A 22845-nucleotide genomic window follows, 5' to 3' on the forward strand; every position below is an offset into this window, starting at 1 on the left:
GGTTATGAGATGAGGGAAGATCACGAGTTAAGGTTTTTACTTTACATTAACTTTGACTGTGCTGCTTGACTGTCCTGATTGGCATCACCGTGCCAGTGGATGAGGAGGTCACGACGGGCATCCAATTATCCCTCCCCTCATTGCCGTGTGGCTTCCGGAGACGTATGTCAGCCGATGATTAACCAGGCATGGCACATCCTCAAGGTCAGAGAGGACACCCATAGATCTTGCACACAGCGTGCCAAGTGGAGTGAATACTGATGGCCATCGTCCACTTTGATGGGCTGCCAGTTGTGGAATTGCCATGACGGGGTTGGGAAATCTGTCAGAAATTCTGGAAAGCTGAGGGAAGGTGTGTGGAGGGAGGGGGGAGATAGTGGTTTGGAGGGGGCTTGGGGGTCGTAGATGCAGTGCCAAGATTTTAGATTGTCAACAGTCTAAAACCAGAAGGAAATTAGTACACACAAACATACACACACATACTCTCTCTCTCTCTCTCTCTCTCTCTCTCTCTCTCTCTCTCTCTATGTCCCCTAGGGAGAGGCTGCCCTCTAGGTCCATGTACTTAATGAGAACCACTGTGTGTGACTGACCCATGGAATGCATCCATCATGGAAGAGGGAGCTGAGATAGACCAGAGCAAGAGGAGGACAAAGAAAAGGAAGCGAGGGAAGAGGGAAAGATGGAGGGGGGAAGGTGAGGATGGAGGAGAGGAGGAAAGGATTAGAGAAGGTAAGAGCTGTCAGGCAAGCGAGAGAGAGAGGAGGAGGGGAAGAGTGGAGTGGAAATTACAGAGAGAGAAAGAGGAGAGAGGAGGAGTGGAGTGTGGAGTGGAAGCAAGGGAAGATAGATAGAGGGAAGGAGGTGAGGACAGAAGAGAGGAGGAGAGGAGAAGAGGAAATGAAGAGTGGCCAGGAGAGAAAGAGGAGAGTGCGGAGGAGAGGAGGCTGTGAAGTCAAGTGGAAAGGACAGAAAGAGAGGAAGAGAGGAGGAGAAGAGAAGAGGAAAGGAGTGTGAAGAGTGTGGTGTGGGGGGAAAAAGAAAAGCATAGAAAAACGAGTGTAGTGGAATGCAAAGATGGAGACAGACCGGACAGGGTTATTTATGACACAACTCCTTTAATTATTAACGCGTCTCTAAACCACACGTGCCCTGGAGTCGGGTAGAACAAAAGGCAATTTCACAGCCTTCACCTTCTGTCACCTCAATACCTACACCAGAATAGCACAGGTGCAATTAAGGAAAGGATTAGAAGTGGTTGGAACATAGTTGCCCCCAAATGAACAGGACAACACAATAGGAGAGAGCATGTAGACCAGGAACCAGGAACAAGGCCAAAAGGGAAAAAAAGATTTAAAAAAAAGAGTGATTCAATATGGTGACAGGGACCTTAAAAAGCTCTGCCACAGCTCTGGGACCAGTACTAAGAAACATTCTGTAAGGCTCATTTATATTACATGATGAAAACCATGGATCATGTTTAATCATCCATTCGTTATGAACAGCACTGTGATTATGTTGTAATAACATAGGATCTCATAGCTGTACTTGTACACATAATTCCATATTTGTGTGCTTGAATTTAAATGACTGTTGATAATGCAGTTGTTGTTTTGTAAATGTGCTTACTACGCAACTTCTAAACTGACTGATCTTAAAAATAGTACTCTAAATCAAAAGTGTTTGATATTGCATAACTGTGACTTGGCTTGACTCGATTGACACTGAATGCAGGAGGTGAAGAGCTTAAATTGACTGTGTGACAAAGCTGACACAAGCATGTGTTAACCTAGCAGGAGACTCATTTAAAATGAGTGTGTTCACATCAGTAACATCGGAGATGGACACTGTAAGATAAGTGCCGGTCAAACAGATTGATCTCCGCCTGTGACTGATGGAGAAAATTGGCTCCCTGGGAGCATAAGTATAGGGTATGGGAGGACGCATTCCTATGCTCGTGGAGTGGCACTGACTCAGTGCGTGACTGATCTGATAGACGCATCCTCTGCTCTCACTGGGTCATGTTTTATTGTTTTGATCAGACGCAGACTGCAGACTCTGATTACATAATGTACAGGTTTCGAAAGATCACTTTTTAGGCTTTTCCATCTCGGGCCATTTTTACGCCACTCATTTCACTGTGCTCTGTGCTATTGGGAGAATGAGGAATGAACCCCTCGGTAAAATAGGAATTCTTTTTAGTTAAAGTATGCTCAGTGCAATAATGTAGTACCAACGTATTCTTGACATGTCATTTCCAAAGGGCCACTGTCATTTGCTACACCGATTTAGCTGTGTTATTATAAATTCTACAGCCTGTCACACAGGGGAATTCACAGTGGCCAGGTTTTAAGTTTAGTCCATAAATTACAGCATGGCTGAGAGGCAGCAGTGTGACAATATGACAGACATCTTCACGGTCCACTGTGGTTTGGTGACAGGCCTTTAAGCCGCCTTTTCCCCCAAGTGATATGGCCTGCTACCCTCCCCCATTACCACCGCATTATGGATGTTATCTTCAAAATAGAAAATGACAGCAGACTGCTATTCAAAAAACACTACAGGCCAGTGTGCTGTTTAATCACACATTAAAGGCACCCTTAACCATTCTTTCTACCTTAACATAACGTTTCCAAAATCATTTTGATGGTACACATAACCTCATAACATGACAAACGGCACTTCTGCCATTGTCTGAGAGGCCCTCTGTAGGCGATTACCGACCTAGCAACTTTCTAGTTTCGGGTAGGAGCCGCCCCACCATATGTCCTCCGAAATCAAAAAAGAAAGAGCTGCTATGCTACAAGAATTCGGAGATCTTTTTCTACAGACTGCTGTTGTTGCATTCCTTCTATATTATATCGGAGTTATGTTCATACTTTGTTATAAAAGAGGCATATTTAGTTTGTTTATTATTGCGCTTCTCAACTGTGCATCATGACACAGTTTCCTCTCCCTTCCTATGCACGCCGTGTGAAGCCAAAAGAGCGGCCACTCATTTCAGACGACTTTTAGGTACTGCTAGCAATTTTGGTGCGCCGAAGCTTCTTACGATGTTTGGAGGTTCACTATTTGCTATTTCCGTCCTTCGTTTCCTCCGTGTGTGCGTCCAGGGGAATGGATGCTTTTGCACTGAGGAAGGGAAGCAGGGCAGCAGCATTAAGCGGTCATGTTCTCAGCCGTGGCCCACAGAATGGCCTTGCCACAAGTGATTATTGGCCGCTTGAGATGGCGCCGCGCCCGGCTTTGTGCAGGCCTATGGGAACGGGGGCCCCTGCTTATTCTGCAGGGGGGAGATGTATTGGGAATGACACGGCTAAAACAAGCTCCCATCCTTCTGCTTCGGCTGCTCAGTTATTGTGTTTGCGTCTGTCTCCTCGCACCCGCAAACACACACACACACACACACACACACGAGCACACACACACACATACCCGCAAACACACACACACACACACACACACACACACACACACACACACACACACACACACACACAAATACACACACACCTGCAAACACACACACACACATACACGTACACACTCACACACATACTCACACACACACACGCACACACTCACACACATACTCACATGTAGGGTTTTTGAATGCCAAGGGACAAAGTGTGTAGTGCCATACATTTTACATGAGGTTGGTTTAGTCTATCATGTAACATGTATGAGCAAAGAACCACTTTAAATACCTTTGAGATACTGTATGTGCTGCTGTGTTGGAGGGACCTGGATATGTTACATCTAGGTCTGTCCATTATAAATAGTTCATGGGTTCGCTGTGAGTATGTGTGTGGGTGTGTTTGTGTGTGGGTTTGGATGTGTGCACACAGGTTTGTGCCTGTGTGTGTGTGCATTTATGTGTGTGTGAAGACATTTCTGGCACAGCAAAAACACTTTCAGTAAAACAATGTTAAGATTTAATAAGACAAAATTCCTGTGCCATTTCAGGATCCGAGGTGCTGGTGTCTCTGACATCAGAAGAAGCTGACGGCGAAACACGTTGTTTGCTCTAAATAAACGTAATATTACACCAGAGAGCAATGATAATCTTAATGTTACATTTTCTCAGAACTCAAAAAACAGTTGTGATGCTTTCACAGCAGCGCAGAAAAAAATCCATTCTTTCTTAACATCCGAGCAGCCATTTAGAGGACATTTACAAGAAAGCCTGATTAGATCTGTCCCTTCCCTCTGCAACTCCAGTTCCCTGCAGCGAATGGCTGGCTGTTTGCCCCGAGCACATCCTTAGTTGCTCCATTAGAGGTGTATATTGATTAGGCCTTCAACCGCAAGGCTCCCTAAGATGATAACAGAGACTTCAATATAACAGACTGTTTTAATCTATCCACCCTACCTATTAGTCATTCTCTTGCTTCAGTAATAAGCCCACACCAACACTCAGAGCTCAGAGCAATTCTACAGGAATTCACTATGCCCCCCTGCAGATTTGCTTCAGGACTTTTGCAAGCTCCTCTTTTGTACTGGGCAAAAGCAACCGGCTGCATTACCGCCCCACGGAACACCCTGGGATAAACAGTCTTTAACTAATCAGTGGAGGTTTTAATTAGCCGGAGCTGAGGGGAGAGCGACACAAATAATGCTGTAATCCACATGAAATGAACTCGCAAAGGAATGCGGCCCCAACAAGTGTGGACTCAGTGCAGGGCCCCTCGCAGCCAGAGAACTTTCATCTGGACTGACCATTACCGCTAGCATTCACTAATGACTAAAACAACATATCAAAGGTTTATTCTTTAAGTGACAGACAACCTTGCTCATTCACTATGGAAGTGGCCTGATAGAGGCATGTGCCGCACTGTAATGTGCATTGACTGAAATGATTGCAATAATTGCAAAATGATTACATCCATATTAGTATAGTTTCAACTAATTGTTGATTTAATTGTTCAGCCCATTGGTTGTAAAAAATCATGATGAATACAAATCATATCCTACAAAGAATTTGTCCATGCCTTTTTAGTGAGGGGATATTTATGTGGTAAGTCAGGGGGTGTCATAAAAATAGCAGATATAATTGTCCTTGCTGAAATGATGGTTGCTGAGCATGGTTGAATTCAGGGTGGGAGACGGGAGAGCAACCCACTAATAAAAGACATCTCACTAATAAAACAATAGTTTTAACAGCACAGGGTGTTTGTGATTGATAAGCCAAGTCCCTTCCATGCATTGGCTGTGGATAAACTAGTCTCATGAAGTCCATCAGTAGTCTATTCTAATGTTAAGCAAAGATCAAATCTAATAACATTTCAGATTTGTGTCTGGTTTGAACCACAACTGAAGGATTGCTGATTGGTGGATTTAGTGTCAGTAAAACCTGTAAATAGCAAGTGTCAATGTGTTGATGTTCACATTTCATGTCTGTATTGAGTTTCTGGGTGCTTTTTTAATTACAACAATAAACTGGCTTCTGCATGTGACAATTTGACAACTGTGACCTTTCCACAAATGTTACCTATGCTTTTAACAATACTTGAAATTCCAAGAAACATGTATAAATGTTAGCCTGGGAAAAAGGCCTCATGTCTAAGTGATGAGATGTTTGCCTTGGGAGGAGAGGTGAATGTTGTGATGACTCCGTCGGTTTCTGTGTGTTTTGTTGTTTAAGCCCACTGTTGTTTTTGTCTAGTTGTTATTTTTATCTCTTCATATCTTCAGTCGCCTGACAGATATTGCTCTGCTTTTCGGTCAAGTTCTGAGGGTTCTTTATTGTTACCACATGGACTAAACAGGTTGCTACTAACAGTTACACTTGCTGGGCCTGCTAGATACAGCATGTGGTATTGATTGAATTTACAACACCATATTGTACTATACTATACTACTGTATACTATACTATACTCAGGTTTGGGTAGTGACGGATTACATGTAATCTGGATTACGTAATCAGATTACAAAAATCAAGTAACTATAATCAGCCCAGATTACAATAAAAAAAATTGTGTAATCAGATTACAGTTACATTGTTGGGGATTACCTGATTACATTTTATCATGCAAACAATGCAACTTTTTTATGATAGCCTAGCTATCTTTTAATTTGACAAGCAGTTCATTCAGATGTTCAATTTTTTTAGACTTTTTTAAGATATAGTTAAGAACAAAATGATTCATACCCCTGGCAAATATTGATTTTCTCTTGACCAATATGTTTGTTCTTACACCCTGTGCTGTTAAAACTATTGTTTTATTAGTGAGATGACACTTGCACACGCCAAAAGGTTGCAAGACAATGTGGTAAAAACATGGAATAAAAAAAAATGTGTGTTCAAAATTATTCATATCCTTTTTCAATCACTGGAAACATCTTTATTTACCACCACAGCTCTCAAAATGGTTCATATAATACCCACCAAGCCTCTTCATGTCTCCACAATGATTGTAGACTGCACCTTTTTAGCAGCAATCTAGGCAGGAACGATTATTTGCCATCACTTTGGCCTTGTGCTCACTTTTTTGACGGATTGAGGTCCGCTCTAAAATATTGATATTGTTCTCTGTTAACCATTTCTTGCCTTGTTTGGCTGTATGTTTTGGATCATTGTGTGGTTGAATGTTCAAATGCTGCCTTTTGGGGCAGCCATGGCCTACTGGTTAGGGCTTCAGCCTTTGGGCTTGCCGGTTCGACTTCACTAATTCATGGATTGGGATAAATGCAGAGACCAAATGTCCCTCACGGGATCAAAAGATATACTTACTTACATACTATTGGGGCAGGTCTCTCGGCATACTGCCTGATCTTTTCCTCCTAATCTTAATGTAGTTTACTTTGAGAAAGTCACCAGGTCCCCCTGGTTGAAAAACATCCCAAAATAATCATTTTCTCACCCCCACAATTGAAATAGACATTTGGGTTAAATGCCAATCTCAGGCCATGTCCCTGGGTCACAAAAATCCAGCGAAAGCTAAATTCTTTGTCCAGCAATTCTTTGATACTTTGATACTTTGACATGATACTTTCTATTGAAGTAATCCTAAAGTAATCAGATTATGTTACATGTTTTTGGTAATCCAACTGATTACGTTACTGATTACAAAAATTGCCATGTAATTTGTAGTCAGTAATGGATTACATTTCAAAGTAATCTGACCTACTATACTATACTATACTATACTATACTATTATGCTGCTGTATACCACTGCATTATTGGTATAATTACCGCAACAACAGAAATGGTAAGTCTCTGTCAGTGCTCTCTCCCTGCTTATCTCCCTTTTAGTCGAGTAGGATATAGACAAAAAGTGTTCAACTAACAGAAAACCTTCATTTATTCATTCATATTATGACAGTAAGCCAACCGTGGACTGTACTGAACTCGTAGTAGGCTAGCTGAGTGTCTGAGTGGACAACATCCAGCCACCCTCCTCTGCACCAGGCAGTTTGAACAACAACTGCACCACTGATTGAAAAGAGGGAGCAGTAAATTGAATGGAACTGTTCTCTGGCTCCCATGGCAAGGCCCCGACACACACTCGTCATCCTCCACTCCGCTCTTGTCGAGGTGCAGTAGCTGGCAGTGGGATGACAGACAGCCCCGCCAGGTATCCGTCTCGGCAAAAGTTTCCTCATACAGTAAAAAACCGGGAACGTCTCTCCACCGAGTCGGCGTGTCAGCAAAGCGATAGTAATTGCAGAGTGTCAGGACAACCTGGTGACAAGCATTGTTAATCTTTTGCCACACACACACACACACACACACACACACACACACACACACACACACAAATACACCCCAAGTCCTTGGGAGCACATTTGCTCGTAACTTTGAAAGGTCCTCTAAGGAATCCGTTGAGTTAAACGTTACGGAGGAGTCTGGCTTTCTTGTGAAACCCTGATATGGCAGAGCTGACCTCCAGCAGCAGTGAGAGCAAACACCTATGGCACAAACCTCTCTGGGGGATTAGCTCAAAGCAATTTAGAGCATTTTGGTGGTGCCAGGTTTGTTGCTACCGTGTGTGTGTGTGTGTGTCTATCCTTCTGTCTGTATGTGTGTCTGTCTGTATGTGTGTCTGTGTGTATGTGTGTGTGAGTGTGTGTGAGAGAAAGAGTGTGAGAGGGAAAGTGTGTGTGTGTGTGTGTGTGTGTGTCCATGTGTGTGTGTGTGTGTGTGTGTGTTTGGTGTTGGAAGGGGAGGTGGGATGTTGGGGGGGGGGCAGTATACCCAGCCAGATCCTGCCATTGGGGATTTGTTGTTGTTGGGGCGTCGGATTGGATGAGGAGGAGCTGAGTGCTGGGTGGGTGGGGTGCTGTGGGACGTCCTGGCTGGAGTTTTTCTAGCCCAGGCACCCTGTGATGGGGGCTAATCCCAATATCCCAGGCATATTTCAGGGAGCCCACTGGGCCACATATGCAGATCTCTTACTCCAAAGCTCTCCGGCCAGCCAAGCAGAAGGGACAGGATGTTAGCTGCCCATCAGGGGAGAACACTGGGCAGGCAGAGAGCTCCGCACCTCCACCAATGACCCTGATATTTACTCTACTGGACAATATGCCATGGGAACGAAGCAGCCCATCAGGTAGAGGAAAACCACCCAAAAGTTATTTTCCATGCTGGTAAAAGAGGTTGCTATTTAGAAGGGTCATTTGCAAGTGAAACATTTGAGTTGTATTTATTTAATTAATATGATTATGCATAGATTCCTGTGTTGTTTGGCTGAAAGGATGAGATAAAAAAAAGTCTTTGAACTTTTGAAACTTGAAAGTAAGTCATGTGTGTGCTCATATGCTGTTAGCCATATAAACAATCCATTATAGATGATTAGAAGTGGTCCACTTCTTTTTGAAACCTTTTAACAAGCTTAAAACACCATGTTTTGATGGTGAAGTGTGTGTTAAAATGATGTCTATGTGTAGACTACTCAGTCACCACAAATCAGCATTGCCTCTTTGGAGGTGTCCACTTTTGACCAGGCTTGTTTTGCCTGACCTGACGACTTCCAGCAAAGAGCAAAGCTGTTCACTCGTCCTAGGTGGTGAGGACCCACAGGTAAATCTTAATTATGGCGCTGTGTGCTTGTGGCACTGACAATAATGAACAGAGACCTAGTCAAATCAGATACAAAATGGACAAACAAGACCATGAGCCAACAAGAGAGCAAAAGGGACGCTAGCTGTGCTACAGCAGTCAATTTCAGCAACTGGTGGTTGAAAGTAAAAAGTCATTCCTGCTCACCCTTAGCCAATCCATGTCTTTGCCCCCGGCAGGGTTCTTTGTAGGGGCTGTCTGCAGCTACTTTCCATTACATACGGTTTAATTAAATGTGCTTATCAGCCGCCAGCCAATTATGTGCTGGAATTCTAAAACTTCAGTTCTTTGGGGAAAACCTGGGGAATGGGTTAAAGAGGAGTGCCAAGAAGCATTGAAAATATGACTGAAAAAAGGAGAATGTGATATGCGTTGATTTCCTGTTGTGCTTTTATGTGTTGTAGTAATATGCTGCTTTTCACTGTCTACCAGACCAAAGCTGTTCCCATGCCAGAACTGTCACAAAGTATCTGGTTGAGTGCGGGTCTACTTTGTGTGTGTTCACAGCGGCGTAAAGATACATGAATGTGCCCTGTCAGTGATGGGCTCCAGCTTGCTGAGTCATCATGTTAAGTCTCCTCTTTGAGGCTGATCCTCCCCCCACTCCCCACCCCTCCTCTTCCTATCGCTAACTTTTTAAGAGTAGGCTATTGGTTTCACTTTAGTATTAGGTTCAGTAGGTGCACTGCTGTCTTGTGAAATCACAGCACACTGGGGATTGCAGGCTGTACTGATATTTGGGGTGTTAGAATGCTCGCTTACTGGCAGAAATTAAGTATGATTTTTTTCTTGTGTGAGGGGCAATCCCTGTCCAAGCAGCTCAGGTAATCACAGGTGTAATCCGAAATGAATGAAGGTGTGTGAACACCAGACACACACATACACACACACACACACTGCTGCATTGTTATGTTATACTGGGTTGGTTTGGACGTTTAAGACCATAATCCCTGTCCATCAGCCCTGCTGTAATTCATCGGCCCAATTCTTCATGTCAAATGACACCAAAATACTACCCACATGGCTTAACCTGAGAGCTACACTGAATACTCCAACATGGAGCAGTCTGTGTGCTGCTCTACTTTGCTGGATTTGTGTGGTGTTTGACTGTGTTCATGTATGATTGTTTCTGTGTTTCCCCAAACAATGCCTTGCCATGAGCTTTATTCCCCAAATACTTTTACCAGTCTCTCCTACAGGTCCTCTATAATAGCGTTGAATGAATGAGTCTGATCTTCATTAAAAATGCATAAATCCAATTCCACTCACCCCAGTTCCTAAGAAACAATCTGTAGAGACGAGATGCCCCCTTGCATACATATACAAGGATACAAGGAAGTTTATTGTCACATGCATATAGTTACTGGAAGTAAGAAATGCAGTGAAATTATGTCTGGTGTCAGCCTATTTGTGCATTTATGGGGGGGGGGGTAAAAATTGCAGTAGAAGAGGGGTTTAGTAGATTAAGTGGCAAGGGCTGCATAAGAAAGGTGGGGGAGGATTGGGATTGGGCGGGGGGCACCAACAAGGAGCACCCAAGAGCAACAGTTATACAACTGATATATTGATTTTCCGGTTTCTCTTATGACTTAAAAAAGTTAATTCTCAAACACATTAGAGTGTGTCGAAGGTGAGTAATCCCTGTCTCAAGTTTGGATGTGCATATGAGTGTAAGGGAGTAAACTGACTGAGGAGAACACAGTTGAATGTTAAATAGCAGTGGAAAGCCAGCCAGGTGATGGGGTAAAAAAGGTGTTACGAATGGGCATCAGTGGACCAAGCCTTTGCGGCATATTCAACCCTCCGTGTCCAATCTCAATGATTATGTTTTTTCTCCTTCTCTGTCTTTGTTATCTGTGCAGGCACAGAAGTCCTGGATCGAGAGAGCGTTCAGCAAGAGAGAATGTGTTCATATCATAGTGAGCTCCAAAGACCCCCATAGGTATGTGTGGCAGATTTGTACTGAGATTTCCCTGTTGAGATTTGATGTGTTTCAGTGTGGATATATCACTCAGCTTCAGGCCAAACTGGGGAACTGAGTTACAGCAAGACTTGTCATGAGAAGTGCAGAAATGTCACCACATATTGACACTCAATAATAGTTAAGTCTTCTCTCCCTGCAGGTGCTGTTGCGGTCGTTTGATTGGACAGCATGTGGGCCTACCCCCCAGCATCTCCTCCAATCAAAATGACAAGTCCGAGCGGTTGCCAAAGAATGACAGCCTTTCTGAGAAATGGTCGATCAGCAAGCACACGCAGCTCAGTCCTACCGATGCCTTTGGTACCATCGAGTTCCAAGGCGGAGGGCATTCCAACAAGGCCATGGTAAAAAGCTGTGAACCTGACAACTGCTATGAAGCCTCAGACTTGGGTTCAGTCAGTTGGGTTCAGTCAGTTGGGTTCAAAGCACGTTAGACTTGTAACTTACAAGTGTGGTCACGGATAGTACTCATGATCAATGTTAAACAGTTTGTGCATGAGGGCCAAGAAAGGCACATTCACAAATTTGATCACGGAAATGCCACTGAAGTATCCAGTATTTTCATCAAGATTCATTTATTCATGTGTCTTTGTAGAGAATTGATCTAACTGCAAATTGCATCTATGAAAGGAGATTAGGATATGATTAGGGTACCAAAGAACACATGATGGGCTCATCATATCTATTCTCTCAAGCTTGCCAACATAATGGTGTTTCTTTTATTTTCTTAATACTTGATGCAATTTGTTTCTGTTGTGCTTTACAGGCCCCACATTTCTATTTCAACAAGAGTCTCTCAAAAAACAATAATCCTTTGCAGACAGGCCCCTTCTCTAGACAGTGATATTAACTAGAAAGAGAGCACATCTAAAACCGATAATAGAAACATCCCACAGTAACATCCTGTCTAAAATGTTCCTTTTTAAATATGGAGGAGATACTGTAGATAGTAGCAATGTGTTATTTGTGTGACCCTGTCTCCACATCTAGTATGTACGGGTCTCCTATGACACCAAACCCGACCTGCTGTTGCACCTGATGACCAAGGAATGGCAACTGGAGCTCCCTAAGCTGCTCATCTCGGTCCACGGGGGGCTACAGAACTTCGAGCTGCAGCCCAAACTCAAGCAGGTGTTCGGCAAGGGCCTCATCAAGGCTGCCATGACAACCGGCGCCTGGATCTTCACAGGAGGAGCCAACACAGGTGCTACAAGCTCAAGGGAGCTTTACTTGACTTACATGGCCTTTCTGGACAGATACGATAGTCATATAAAATATCTGGGCTTTGCCTCAGGTTACCACTGAAATCCCATGTTGCAAACCTTTGAGAAAGTATACTGTAAAGAATAGGATAATAATATATAATAAGAGAGGACCCAAAGAGAATGACTATGTATACAGTACATGTGTACAGTGAGATGGAAAAAAAAGATATTGTTGCCTAAAATAAGGTGATCCCCGTCACAAATACTGGGTGAGTAATGAGTGTTGAGTGAGTCAGGTTGGATGTCAGGGAGAAGCTTACTGCCCCGTCTTTGACAGGGATTGAGTGGCGACCTGGAGCCTGTGCCTCTAGAAGGGGCATGCAGCGCAATTCCCTGTGACCTAATGGAGTGTTTGGCTTTCACGTCACCTCCCATTCTCAAGCCCTCTCTTGCTCTTGTTGCTCCACCGACGCAGGGGTCATCCGTCATGTCGGAGATGCGCTCAAGGACCACGCCACCAAATCTCGCGGAAAGATCTGCACCATCGGTATCGCACCCTGGGGCATCGTGGAGAATCAGGAAGACCTCGTGGGCAAGGATGTGAGTGATTACAGTTTAGAGAGAGTGAAGCGAAGTGTGTGTGTGTGTGTGTGTGAGTGAAGCGAAGTGTGTGTATGTGTGTGTGTGTGTGTGTGTGAGTGAAGCGAAGTGTGTGTATGTGTGTGTGTGTGTGTGTGTGTGTGTGTGTGTGTGTGAGTGAAGCGAAGTGTGTGTTTGTATGTGTGTGTGTGTGTGCGTACAGTATGTGTTTGTGAGTGCACATCCTTTAGATACACAACAGGCCACTCTCTGGAGGCTTTGTAAATGGCAGGGCATGAGTAACCACAGCTGCCGACCTGAGCCAAAGGACCTCACTCAGAGTCTTATTAAAGGAAAGGGTGAGGGTGGGGCTACCAGGCGCTCTCCCATTAGATCTTTCTCCATGGTTCATATTGCCTCTACTGAGGAATGCTAATTCCCCATTACATAACCCTATAAGACGCTCAGAGAGTGCTTACCGCCAATTCAGAAGGGCTGAAATAGGCAAATGCAGGCATAAGCAGCGGATGCAGGGATTTCATATTTATGACCCCCTCCCCTTCTCTCTTTCTCTCTCTCTCTCCTCCCTCCCTTTTCCTTCTGTCTTTCTTCTCCTCCTTCTTTCCTCTCTCTGTGCACTTGCATCATGTTCATGAGTGATGTAACCGCAGCGACGCAGAGAGGCTATGAGAAAACGACTGCAATGCTGCAAGCGGTTAACAGTGTTTCCCAATGTGTACTGAGTGTGCACTTTACTCATATGAAATTAGACCCAAAAAAGGGGGAGATTCTGTGTCTGTGAGAGGGAAAGAAAATAAAGGACTCTTTCATTTATAATCATTACAGATAGCGCCAACAGGATGCCATTTAAGTATTAGTCAGCAGGGAGATTAATTGCACTGCTTTGTGTGTCTGTCAGTAATACATGCATGTATTCACATTTGTGCATTTGCGTGTGTGTGTGTGCGTGTGTGTGTGTGTGTGTACCCATGTGTTTACCTGTCCAAAACCCATGTCCCAGGTGGTCAGGCCCTATCAGACCATGTCCAATCCACTGAGCAAGCTGACCGTCTTGAACAGCCTGCACTCCCACTTCATCCTGGCTGACAACGGCACCACAGGGAAGTACGGGGCAGAGGTGAAGCTGCGGAGGCAGCTGGAGAAGCACATCTCCCTGCAGAAGATCAACACTCGTGAGTACAGCACAGCAGCTGGGCTGAGGAGCCACACAGAGCAGGGGCTACACTCAGCTCATGTTGACACAACAAAGCAAAACAGCAAGAAATAGCAAATAGATGTGACTGATCAACGCCACTGAGGGCATTAGTTGTGTACCATGGGGATGTAACAGCACAAACCTTACATGTCCAAGAGACATGAAGTGGCACACTGTGTACTATGGGATGTATTTTAAAACCATGGTTACACATTTGCTTTCCCTCTGCTTTCCTTGCTTTTTTCTTTCTCTTTTTTTCTTTGTGAAATGGCACAATCCTTTTAAGGTTTTAACACATGAATGTAATGCTTTCTACATATTTCAAATCTCTAACACAGGAATGTGCATGAATGACACATTCATGATTACATCGGAGACTTCCGATGCCACACATTCCCCTCACTACGTGACAAACAGTAGTACAATATGTTTCAGCACTTTCCCTTGATTGATGTCTGATCAGATTCTTTAGAATGCCTTACATGTTCCTTGCACAAGATTCCTTCCCCATGACAACCACGGAGCGACTCTTAGCTCTTACCACCACCTGCTCGCTGCATGTATGAGAAGGACGCATTCTGTTCGCAATGCTGTCCTCCTCTACCCTGTCATCTGCATGTGTTGTTTTGCTGAGGGAAGCCTGGAGGGTCAAAAGCCAGGGGGCGCTGTTTGACCTCTCGTTCCCAGGTCACGTGACTAATGGGCTTCCCTTTGTCATCCTATGCCTGGGGTCATGAAAGGGGGCTGGGAAGGCAAAGGGACGTTCAGTCGTCATCATCAGCATCAAACTAATAACGACCCCCTAAACCACCACCACCACCACCACCCTTGTCAACGCAAAAGACTCCCCACCACTAGTTCATTCATCCCCTTCGGCACCACTCACGCCCACACACACACTTGCATAAGATTTCGGTTAGTTGCGTCAGGGCGGACTGGGATTGTAATATTTTGTCTGATTGTGATCTTTCCCAAAAGGAAATTTGTTCGGGAGACGTTGACATTTTGTGTTTGTTTAGTGGAATCCTTTTCCTTTTTCCTCTCCCCTCTCTCTGTCCCTCTCTCTGCGGGGGAGCGTGCTATGTATCAGGTGGGTGGTTTGCCACGCAAGGCGAGGCTCATTCCTTGATTTGATTACCTGTCGACTCGGGCCGAGGGAGGACATCAATCTCACTTTTAGCCCGGGCTCTGGGGACGTGCGGCGGCGTGAGTCCTACAGGTTTCTCCCCTGGTTGAATAAAAAGTCTGTTTTGTTGGGAGACATTATGCTAGGCGGTAATACTGCTTAAAAATTCATATTCTCCCACATGTGGTCTTACGGCGCCATATGCGAGAGGTGTGAATAAATCATGAGAGTTGGTGTTGCACACTCTGCTGCCAGAGAATGCCTGGAATACAGAACTGGGGGAGAACAGGCGGGAGGCATCATCGTTTACTCCTTGTAGGAATCCCAGGATTCGAGTTTGAACAAGTCTAAAGCAATTGATGGGTGTTTGAGAGCCTGACATGCAACAATGGCAGACGAGGAGATCAAACAAAGCCAAAGATCAGACAAGACATCAGACGGAGAGGGAAATTATTTCTGAATCTGTCAGGATTTGTGACAAGCCCATCTGTTAAAATGTTGTTTGGATAATCTATGCTTTACTTAGCCGTATACCTCATAGCCTCTGAAGCATTTGCATCCATGAGCAGGTAAATGTATCAACTTTACATAGATATAGTACATACAGCTGTTTCATCAGCTCTGACTATCAGCTGTCAATTGATTCTTCTCACTCCTCTATTAAATAGTTAATTATCTCAACTCATGTGGGATAGAGATAATTTGGAGTAGAGACATGAATATATGGCACGATAGAGATAATTTGGAGTAGAGACATGAATATATGGCATGATAGAGATAATTTGGAGTAGAGGCATGAATATACTGTATGGCATGGTTGAATTCCCTACAAAATTCTTTTCCACTTGAGATTTTCATTATACCTCAAAACGGTTGTTTAAGTTTTTCTGTTATTTTTAAGTCCTTTTTTGCCATGTAGCACCTTTAAATACAAAGGATGTTTCAGATGTAAAGAGTAATTGTATACATTTAGGATCTTGCACTGTCACTGGAATGAGACAGACATCTTGAACATGAACAAATCAACAATCCCCTTCACCTGCTTCAACAAGTGTTACATGACTGAACAGCTCTGTTACACATGGCCTACTGTATCTTATGGCAGTTTTTGCCACTTCCTTGAGCCTCTGATTCTGCAGCTTGACCCTGTCCTCCCATGAAGCTGCACACAGAGATACCATGTCACTCGCATCACCGACTCCTGACTCTGCCCTTATCCAGACACCCAGATGGAGCTCTCAGCTGCCCTCTGCTTCCCTATTTGGCCCCTGTGTTTGCCAGCGTGACTGCCTGTGCTGGGACTTCCTGCCTCCTAAAGTGGTTGGCAGCCAGTCATGCTGCCATCCAGGATTCTCCTCTTGCGTGTGGCCCCATCACACGCTTGCATTAAGCGAGTGCTTCCATCGCAGATGTGCTGGCCCACAAACCCTGATGCTCCATAACTTGGCTTCTACTGTCCAGCTCAAAATGTCCTGTTTGGTCTGTACAACATTTACCATGATAACTGTTGATTCACTATTTTAGTACACAATAGTGAAACAGACATATACAGTAAAGATACATTGTCACTTTCAATTATGACATACTAAAAACTACAAATACACATCTCCATCTTTTATGAAACACAAATGACAAATATAGCATCTATACTGTAGATTGAGGACTATTTACGGTATATTGTCTGTTGTCTGTCCCATGGTAATATACAGCAAAACTTTAAAAAGACCATTATATATTTATTTCAGACATAGACAGGAAACGTGTTCAGTTCCTTGTGCTATAAGTAGGGGTTTTCCCATAGTGTCTTTCACATTACATAGGATGATGCAAGATTCAGCGATAATGCACGATTGGCTTGCAGCAGTCACAAATGTGCTGCATAGAATGCATTTACATACCACCACAGTAAAATATCCTAAATATAAACAATTACTCTTTACATCTGAAACATCCTTTAGATTTAAAGCTGCAGTTGGCAAGATTTTTTTGAGCATATTTACTGAAACCGACACTATGCTCCGACAGAACAACATAAATCAGCCGGTTTTAGAAAAAAAAAAAACCGCACTTCTACCTCCACCTAGAGCCTGTTATTTGTTTTGCAAAAATCCACAGCTCCCGGTTCTTCTGGTCTAATCAGAGCAGGGCTGTGTGAGATCTGACTGTCAATCACAGTCTGCTGAAGTCTGGTGCGTACTGACGAGCAAAAACTTGATGAGAGGGTGCTCGGTGGTAGTGGGGGAGGGGCATGAGAGTTGTAAACATTCAACATTTTAAGTCCCCACCAATCTGTCAGACTTGCCAACTGCAGCTTTAAAGGTGCTATATGGCCAAAACAACTCAAACCCTACAGAATCCCACATAGCTCTTCCAGAGATCAGCATATACAGTACAGGTAAGTCCCGTTAAATCTGTAAACAAGCCAAATCAAAATGGACACACAGCAGAGTTTTGTTTTTACGGCGGCTACAGCCAACACATTCACCCTAGCCCATAAGCTGCAGGCCTCCATCCTTGACGTGGTGGCAGATAAAATCTCCTTGGCCAGTTTCCTTGCTCTTTCAGAGCCCATCACTCGTCTTCGCCTTATCGGACCGAGCACTTTTATCTTCCCTGGAGCTGCACGACTCGATAGAACACTGGGGGGCACAGACTTTTTCACAGCCAAAGCAAAACGTGGCGACGGTGTGCGCTATTAAAAAGAGATGAAAACACAGCATGAGTAAAGGCTGTGGTTTTAACAAGCAAAGGCAGCATGTAACTGTCCATTCACTCAAAGACAAAGAGGTGGGGAAAGAATCAAATACAGGGGAAAAGCTGCACTCTGTGTCGGCTGGCAGAAAGGACAGACATTTCTGTGCTGTCGGTGCCTCGTAAATTGAAGGTCACAGGAGTGCATGTCCACCCATCTTTTCACACCTTTTACGCTTAAGGCCAGATCTCAACCTGTGCTTCACAGCTCTTTCAGTAGCAGTGTTGGCTCTTAAAGCTAGTCACAAAGCCGTGAATATCTGAAGTGAAAACCCGAAGTGCTGGCTGGCACTGAGCTGGATGTACTGTACAGTGTATTTCTCACCATAGGAGAAAAACGTTCTGAAATCTGAAATCATTGCCGCCGACGCTATTGCTTTGCTTCTCTGAACCTGCCGCCCGTGACACATTACTACTGTCAGGATTAAAGAAATCCTCCGTTGCATAAGCTGTGTGAAAATCTGCAGAGCGTACAGTATGAATCTCTCTGATGAATAATTTCTTGGATTAGGTGTGCACCAACCTGTGGTTTGGTCTCCAATTTAATACTGAAAAATACTTTTTGTCCCCTTCCCCCCAATTAAGGAAATGTGCCTCATGCTTACACCTTTTTGGATGCTTTTTGGATAGTGAGTTTTGACTTCACAGATGCTCTGTCAGTAGTCTTGGTTGCTTGGGGAAAATGTGAGACAGTCTGTATTGAAGCCTCTTTCAATTACAGAACATCATCAAAAGGCTAAAATAGTGTAGTCCTGTAGGCTAAATGGAGGACAAGCTTATAATGTGACTCTTTGGGGACTCAAACCTTTTCTGAGCCTGGAGCTCCTCTACTGCATTCTTGAACCTACAGACTACAGTCTGCCTCAGCGTCAGGTGCATTAGCTAATTACTCCAAATCACAGCTAATTGGCTTTGACCCAATGTGTGCCGGGTATTAGCAGGCAAATTTGTGACTTTAGGAGCAAACATAGCACTGATATTTGCATTTATGTCTTAAATGTCTATGTCTTATACAGTAGATGGATCCAAGTAGGGATGGCCCGATGCCAATACTGGCATCGGGGATCGGCCCAATACTGGGTCCATATAGTCGTACTCGTAAAAATTCACCGATACCTATTAAAGCAACACCAAAGAGTTTTTTGTACCTTAAAATAGTGTTTCCAAAATCGTTTCAGTCGTTCATCAACTTGTAACAGGGTTAACAGCACTTCTGCCTTCGCTTTGCGGCCCTCTATTGGCTATAGCCGCACTATGTAAGTTTGCCAGATCGGGTAGCGGATCTGTAGTTCAATGGAATGAGACATAAGAAACTACAAATTTGACCTGCATCTGATGTCGCAATACATCGTACTTTCATAAATCGTGCAACATATTCTACCTTGTCTGTGGACATCGTTATTTGCAAAGCCGGTGCTGGATAAACAAATAGCATGCGTGCGACAGAGGGAAAGTTCTTTGGTGTTGCTTTAATTACACTGTTTCCCCTAAATCATAGTATCTTAGCTGCTGCTTTCAAGAAACTGCCGCTATGCTTTCATGTAGCCTACTCGCGACGCTTATTTCAGTGTTACTTCAAAAACATACAACTAGCTAGATTAATGCACTGTATCTGCGTTGAATCTACGCAGCTAATACCCTCGCACAAATGGTTCTCTGTTTAAACTATAGCACCTAAACTATGCATGTGGCATACACTCAGCTGAGTGTTTGTTGTTGTGCATTGCTAGTGTATTGGTGTATCTCTGCATTCGCGCTAAAACAAAAGTTTCTGTTTCAGTAGATTAGTATAATTTGCATAATGTTTTATTAGCTCACATTTTGTCATTTTTACTGAGAAATGTTACCCTTCCCTGCCTCTGCTCCAGATCGTAACGTTAGTCGGATCATTTTATGCTACTAGACCGAAGTCAGCGCCCAATACACTTCAACTGTAGGTCATGAGTAACAGGCAAATGCAAGACATACAGGATTGTGCGTTTTCTTCTCTCTTTTCCTCTCTCATTGCCTAGTCACATGCTCCATGCACGTAAAGGAGCCAATCCAATTTTACAAAGGTCTGTAGGGTCACGTGGGATCATGTTTTGTTGCCCTATCAAAACTCACTGAGAGAGACAGTGCAAAATAGTCTAGTTAATATTTTGTTTAATTAATATATGGAGACAGTGCCAGTGTGGAGTCTTGTTTTAGACATAATTGTTTGTTTATTTTTGGTTTGAAATAGCCTGCTATTGTATATTGTATTTGATATTCATTATTATGTATATTTATTTTAGGCTTATTATAACAACCAGAGCAGAGAAGGAAATTCATTGCAATTTTATGCTAGTTACTTTGTGGTGGACATATCGGTATCGGTACTCGGTATCGGCAAATACACAAATGTGTACCAAAAAAATGGTATTGGGACATCCCTAGATCCAAGCCTTTCAATATAATTAATTATGAGAAACTGTCCTTGAAACTGCTATCTTTTATTTGCACAATATCCCACTCATGACACATGGGAAGGAAGTGAAATACTGATGATGACAGAGATTTAAGTTGTAAGTTTAAGTGTAAGTAAGTGTGGTAAGTTACATGTTCAGGCTAATATACTGTTTTCAGAATATGTCAAATGTATTCTACAGCCCATCTTTGGTGTAGTTACAGAAAAAGTAGTATGCAGAGGCTTATAATGATGCAATGAGTTTGCTGCTCCAAGTTGCCAGATGGTGTAGTGGCAGCCATCTGTTTGTGTGGCAGTATTCATCCAGTCTGGAGTGGTAATATATAGGCCTACCACTGTTTGGATTGATATATTAATTGATTGGTCTCAATGAATTATCATGCATCTACACTTTTTTTCCTTTGTGAGTCTGAAATAAAGATGGAATTGAATACAGCTTTGTGTGCAAGCTAGTTACTGGGACATGCAGGTCTGAAGGTCTTTCTTTTACTGACATCACTGAGGTCGGAGCATTCCAAATAGAGCAGATAGCCCAAAACAAACAAACAAGCAAAAACAACATCATAACATACATCATAACTTAAAACGAATGTGTTTAACTACACAACTTGTAGGGATAGGGACAACACAGTTTGTGTTGTTTCCAACACATTTGTTTGAAGAGTGTACAAACATCCTTTATTTAACAACCATTTGCAAGACAAAACAAATTTGCTTCATTGTTTTCTCTCTCTCTCTCTCTCCCTCTCTTTCTCTCTCTCTCTCTCTGTCTGTTTTGTAGGGATTGGGCAGGGAGTGCCTGTGGTGGCGCTGATTGTGGAGGGGGGCCCGAATGTCATCTCCATTGTGCTTGAGTACCTGCGAGACACGCCGCCAGTGCCTGTGGTGGTGTGTGACGGCAGTGGGCGGGCATCTGACATCCTGGCGTTCGGGCACAAGTACTCGGAGGAAGGAGGGTGCGTGTCAACTGTATGATGGATGAGTTAAAAGGGGACGATGATGTCATTCTCCCTCCCTGTTGCACGTTTCATTTTTTTTTCTATGTATCTGCAACTGCTTTTTATTTGCCGTAAATTGAACAAACAAACAACAAACAACAACAAACTTGTCTAATTTCCCCCTGTGTGTATGTGTCCTTCTGTGTGTGTGTGTGTGTGTGTGTGTGTGTGTGTGTGTGTGCTTGTTCTTATGTTGTCTCAGCAGTATCATCAATGAATCCTTGCGTGATCAGCTTCTGGTCACTATCCAGAAGACGTTCACCTACAGTCGCACTCAAGCCCAGCACCTCTTCATCATCCTCATGGAGTGCATGAAGAAGAAGGAGCTGGTAAGTGAGCCAGTCTGTTAGCGTAGCCTGCTAGCATAGCCCACTAGCATAGCCTGTTAACGTAGACGTTTCCTTCGCCTTGCATCATTTTCAGTGTTCTCAATGGGATGTTTTTTAAATGCCAAATTACGTGTTGAGGTTTACCTGGACTTTGGAGAAATGTCCAGTCAGTGGTGGAACTTCGTCATGAATTAGAGGAATCTCATTCAGGGGAGCGGGTTCATGAGTTTGTGTGTGTGTGTTATTAGCTGTACCCAGGGGTAAACAAATTGGTATTTTTTTCTCAGTATTTTGTGTCAACCATTTTGGATGTCGAGTGCAGATTTTTTGGAGCACCTACTTTCTGACCATTAGCCTAACTTTTTTGTGTGTCTGGTTGTGACCTGACTCTCTGTCCACGGAGTGGGTCACTGCTCGGGTCGCACCTGCTGGAAGGGATTTGACTTGCGAAATGTCACACAGAGTGCTCTTTGACGAGCAATTCTCCCCATGGGTGATGACAGACAGGATTTTCTCAAATGAATGTCACATCGCTGTGATGGCTTGGCTCCAATTTCTTTTAAGGTCATTCCATGTCATGAGCACGCTGATAAGTTAGCAGTGCCACCAATCACATAATCACTCAACGAGGAAGTGCTTGTCCAATCTCACATGTAATGATGTGGCTGCTGCCCTGAGAGCACAGTATTTATTAGCATGGATGTAAAAACGCTCATTTGCACCATCTAAAATAATTTGGCCTCTTTCCAAAGACTGTGGACACAGACTCTGTGTTGACTGACTCTTGAAAGAGAACTTTTTCTAGACTTTTATGAAAATGAAAACAAGCTGTTCAAAGCAAAATGTCCCATTTCAAATATTTATGGCCCGAGACATCCCTTAGGCTTAGTTAATATGTCCAAACATTACCTCCCCCTGTCTACAGCTTTAAATTCCATATCTGTGTATGTGGTCTGCATGAATATCACTACATGTGTTTCTTTCTCTGTGTTGTGAACCAGTCTATCTGAGTGCATGCTGTGTAACTGATTAAGTTTATGTATCTACATTTCTGTCAGCCTTCTCAAATTTCCTTTATTTCATTTGTTTACAATAAATCAAATAAACCATGGTGTGTTTGTACCATAAATAAAAGTGGTGTTTATCTG

General features: G+C 43.5%; 1 protein-coding gene and 1 long non-coding RNA gene across 11 annotated transcripts in view; both read left to right on the forward strand.

Annotated features, from left to right (window-relative positions):
* The first annotated feature begins 8430 nt into the window (after positions 1 to 8430).
* LOC125294180 lies at positions 8431 to 11198 on the forward strand. The gene is made up of 3 exons (XR_007193501.1): positions 8431 to 8554; positions 10926 to 11005; positions 11187 to 11198. It is a non-coding gene; the product is annotated as an uncharacterized LOC125294180 (long non-coding RNA).
* Positions 11199 to 11255: 57 nt separating this feature from the next.
* Positions 11256 to 22845, forward strand: part of trpm3 (transient receptor potential cation channel, subfamily M, member 3) — a 53831-nt gene continuing 42241 nt past the window's right edge. For 9 of the 10 annotated variants that reach the window (XR_007193500.1, XM_048242606.1, XM_048242605.1 and 6 more), the window contains exons 1-6: positions 11256 to 11388; positions 12035 to 12248; positions 12725 to 12849; positions 13850 to 14021; positions 21152 to 21326; positions 21571 to 21697. Coding sequence is in view for 9 of the 10 variants with exons in the window: in XM_048242606.1 (XP_048098563.1) it covers positions 11386 to 11388; positions 12035 to 12248; positions 12725 to 12849; positions 13850 to 14021; positions 21152 to 21326; positions 21571 to 21697 (816 nt within the window). In the remaining variant the exon portion in view is untranslated. The remainder of the gene's footprint in view (positions 11389 to 12034; positions 12249 to 12724; positions 12850 to 13849; positions 14022 to 21151; positions 21327 to 21570; positions 21698 to 22845) is intronic. The other variant, XM_048242609.1, reaches the window with a different exon arrangement.

The sequence above is a fragment of the Alosa alosa genome, chromosome 5 (assembly GCF_017589495.1).
Source record: "Alosa alosa isolate M-15738 ecotype Scorff River chromosome 5, AALO_Geno_1.1, whole genome shotgun sequence".
Lineage (NCBI taxonomy): Eukaryota > Metazoa > Chordata > Actinopteri > Clupeiformes > Clupeidae > Alosa > Alosa alosa.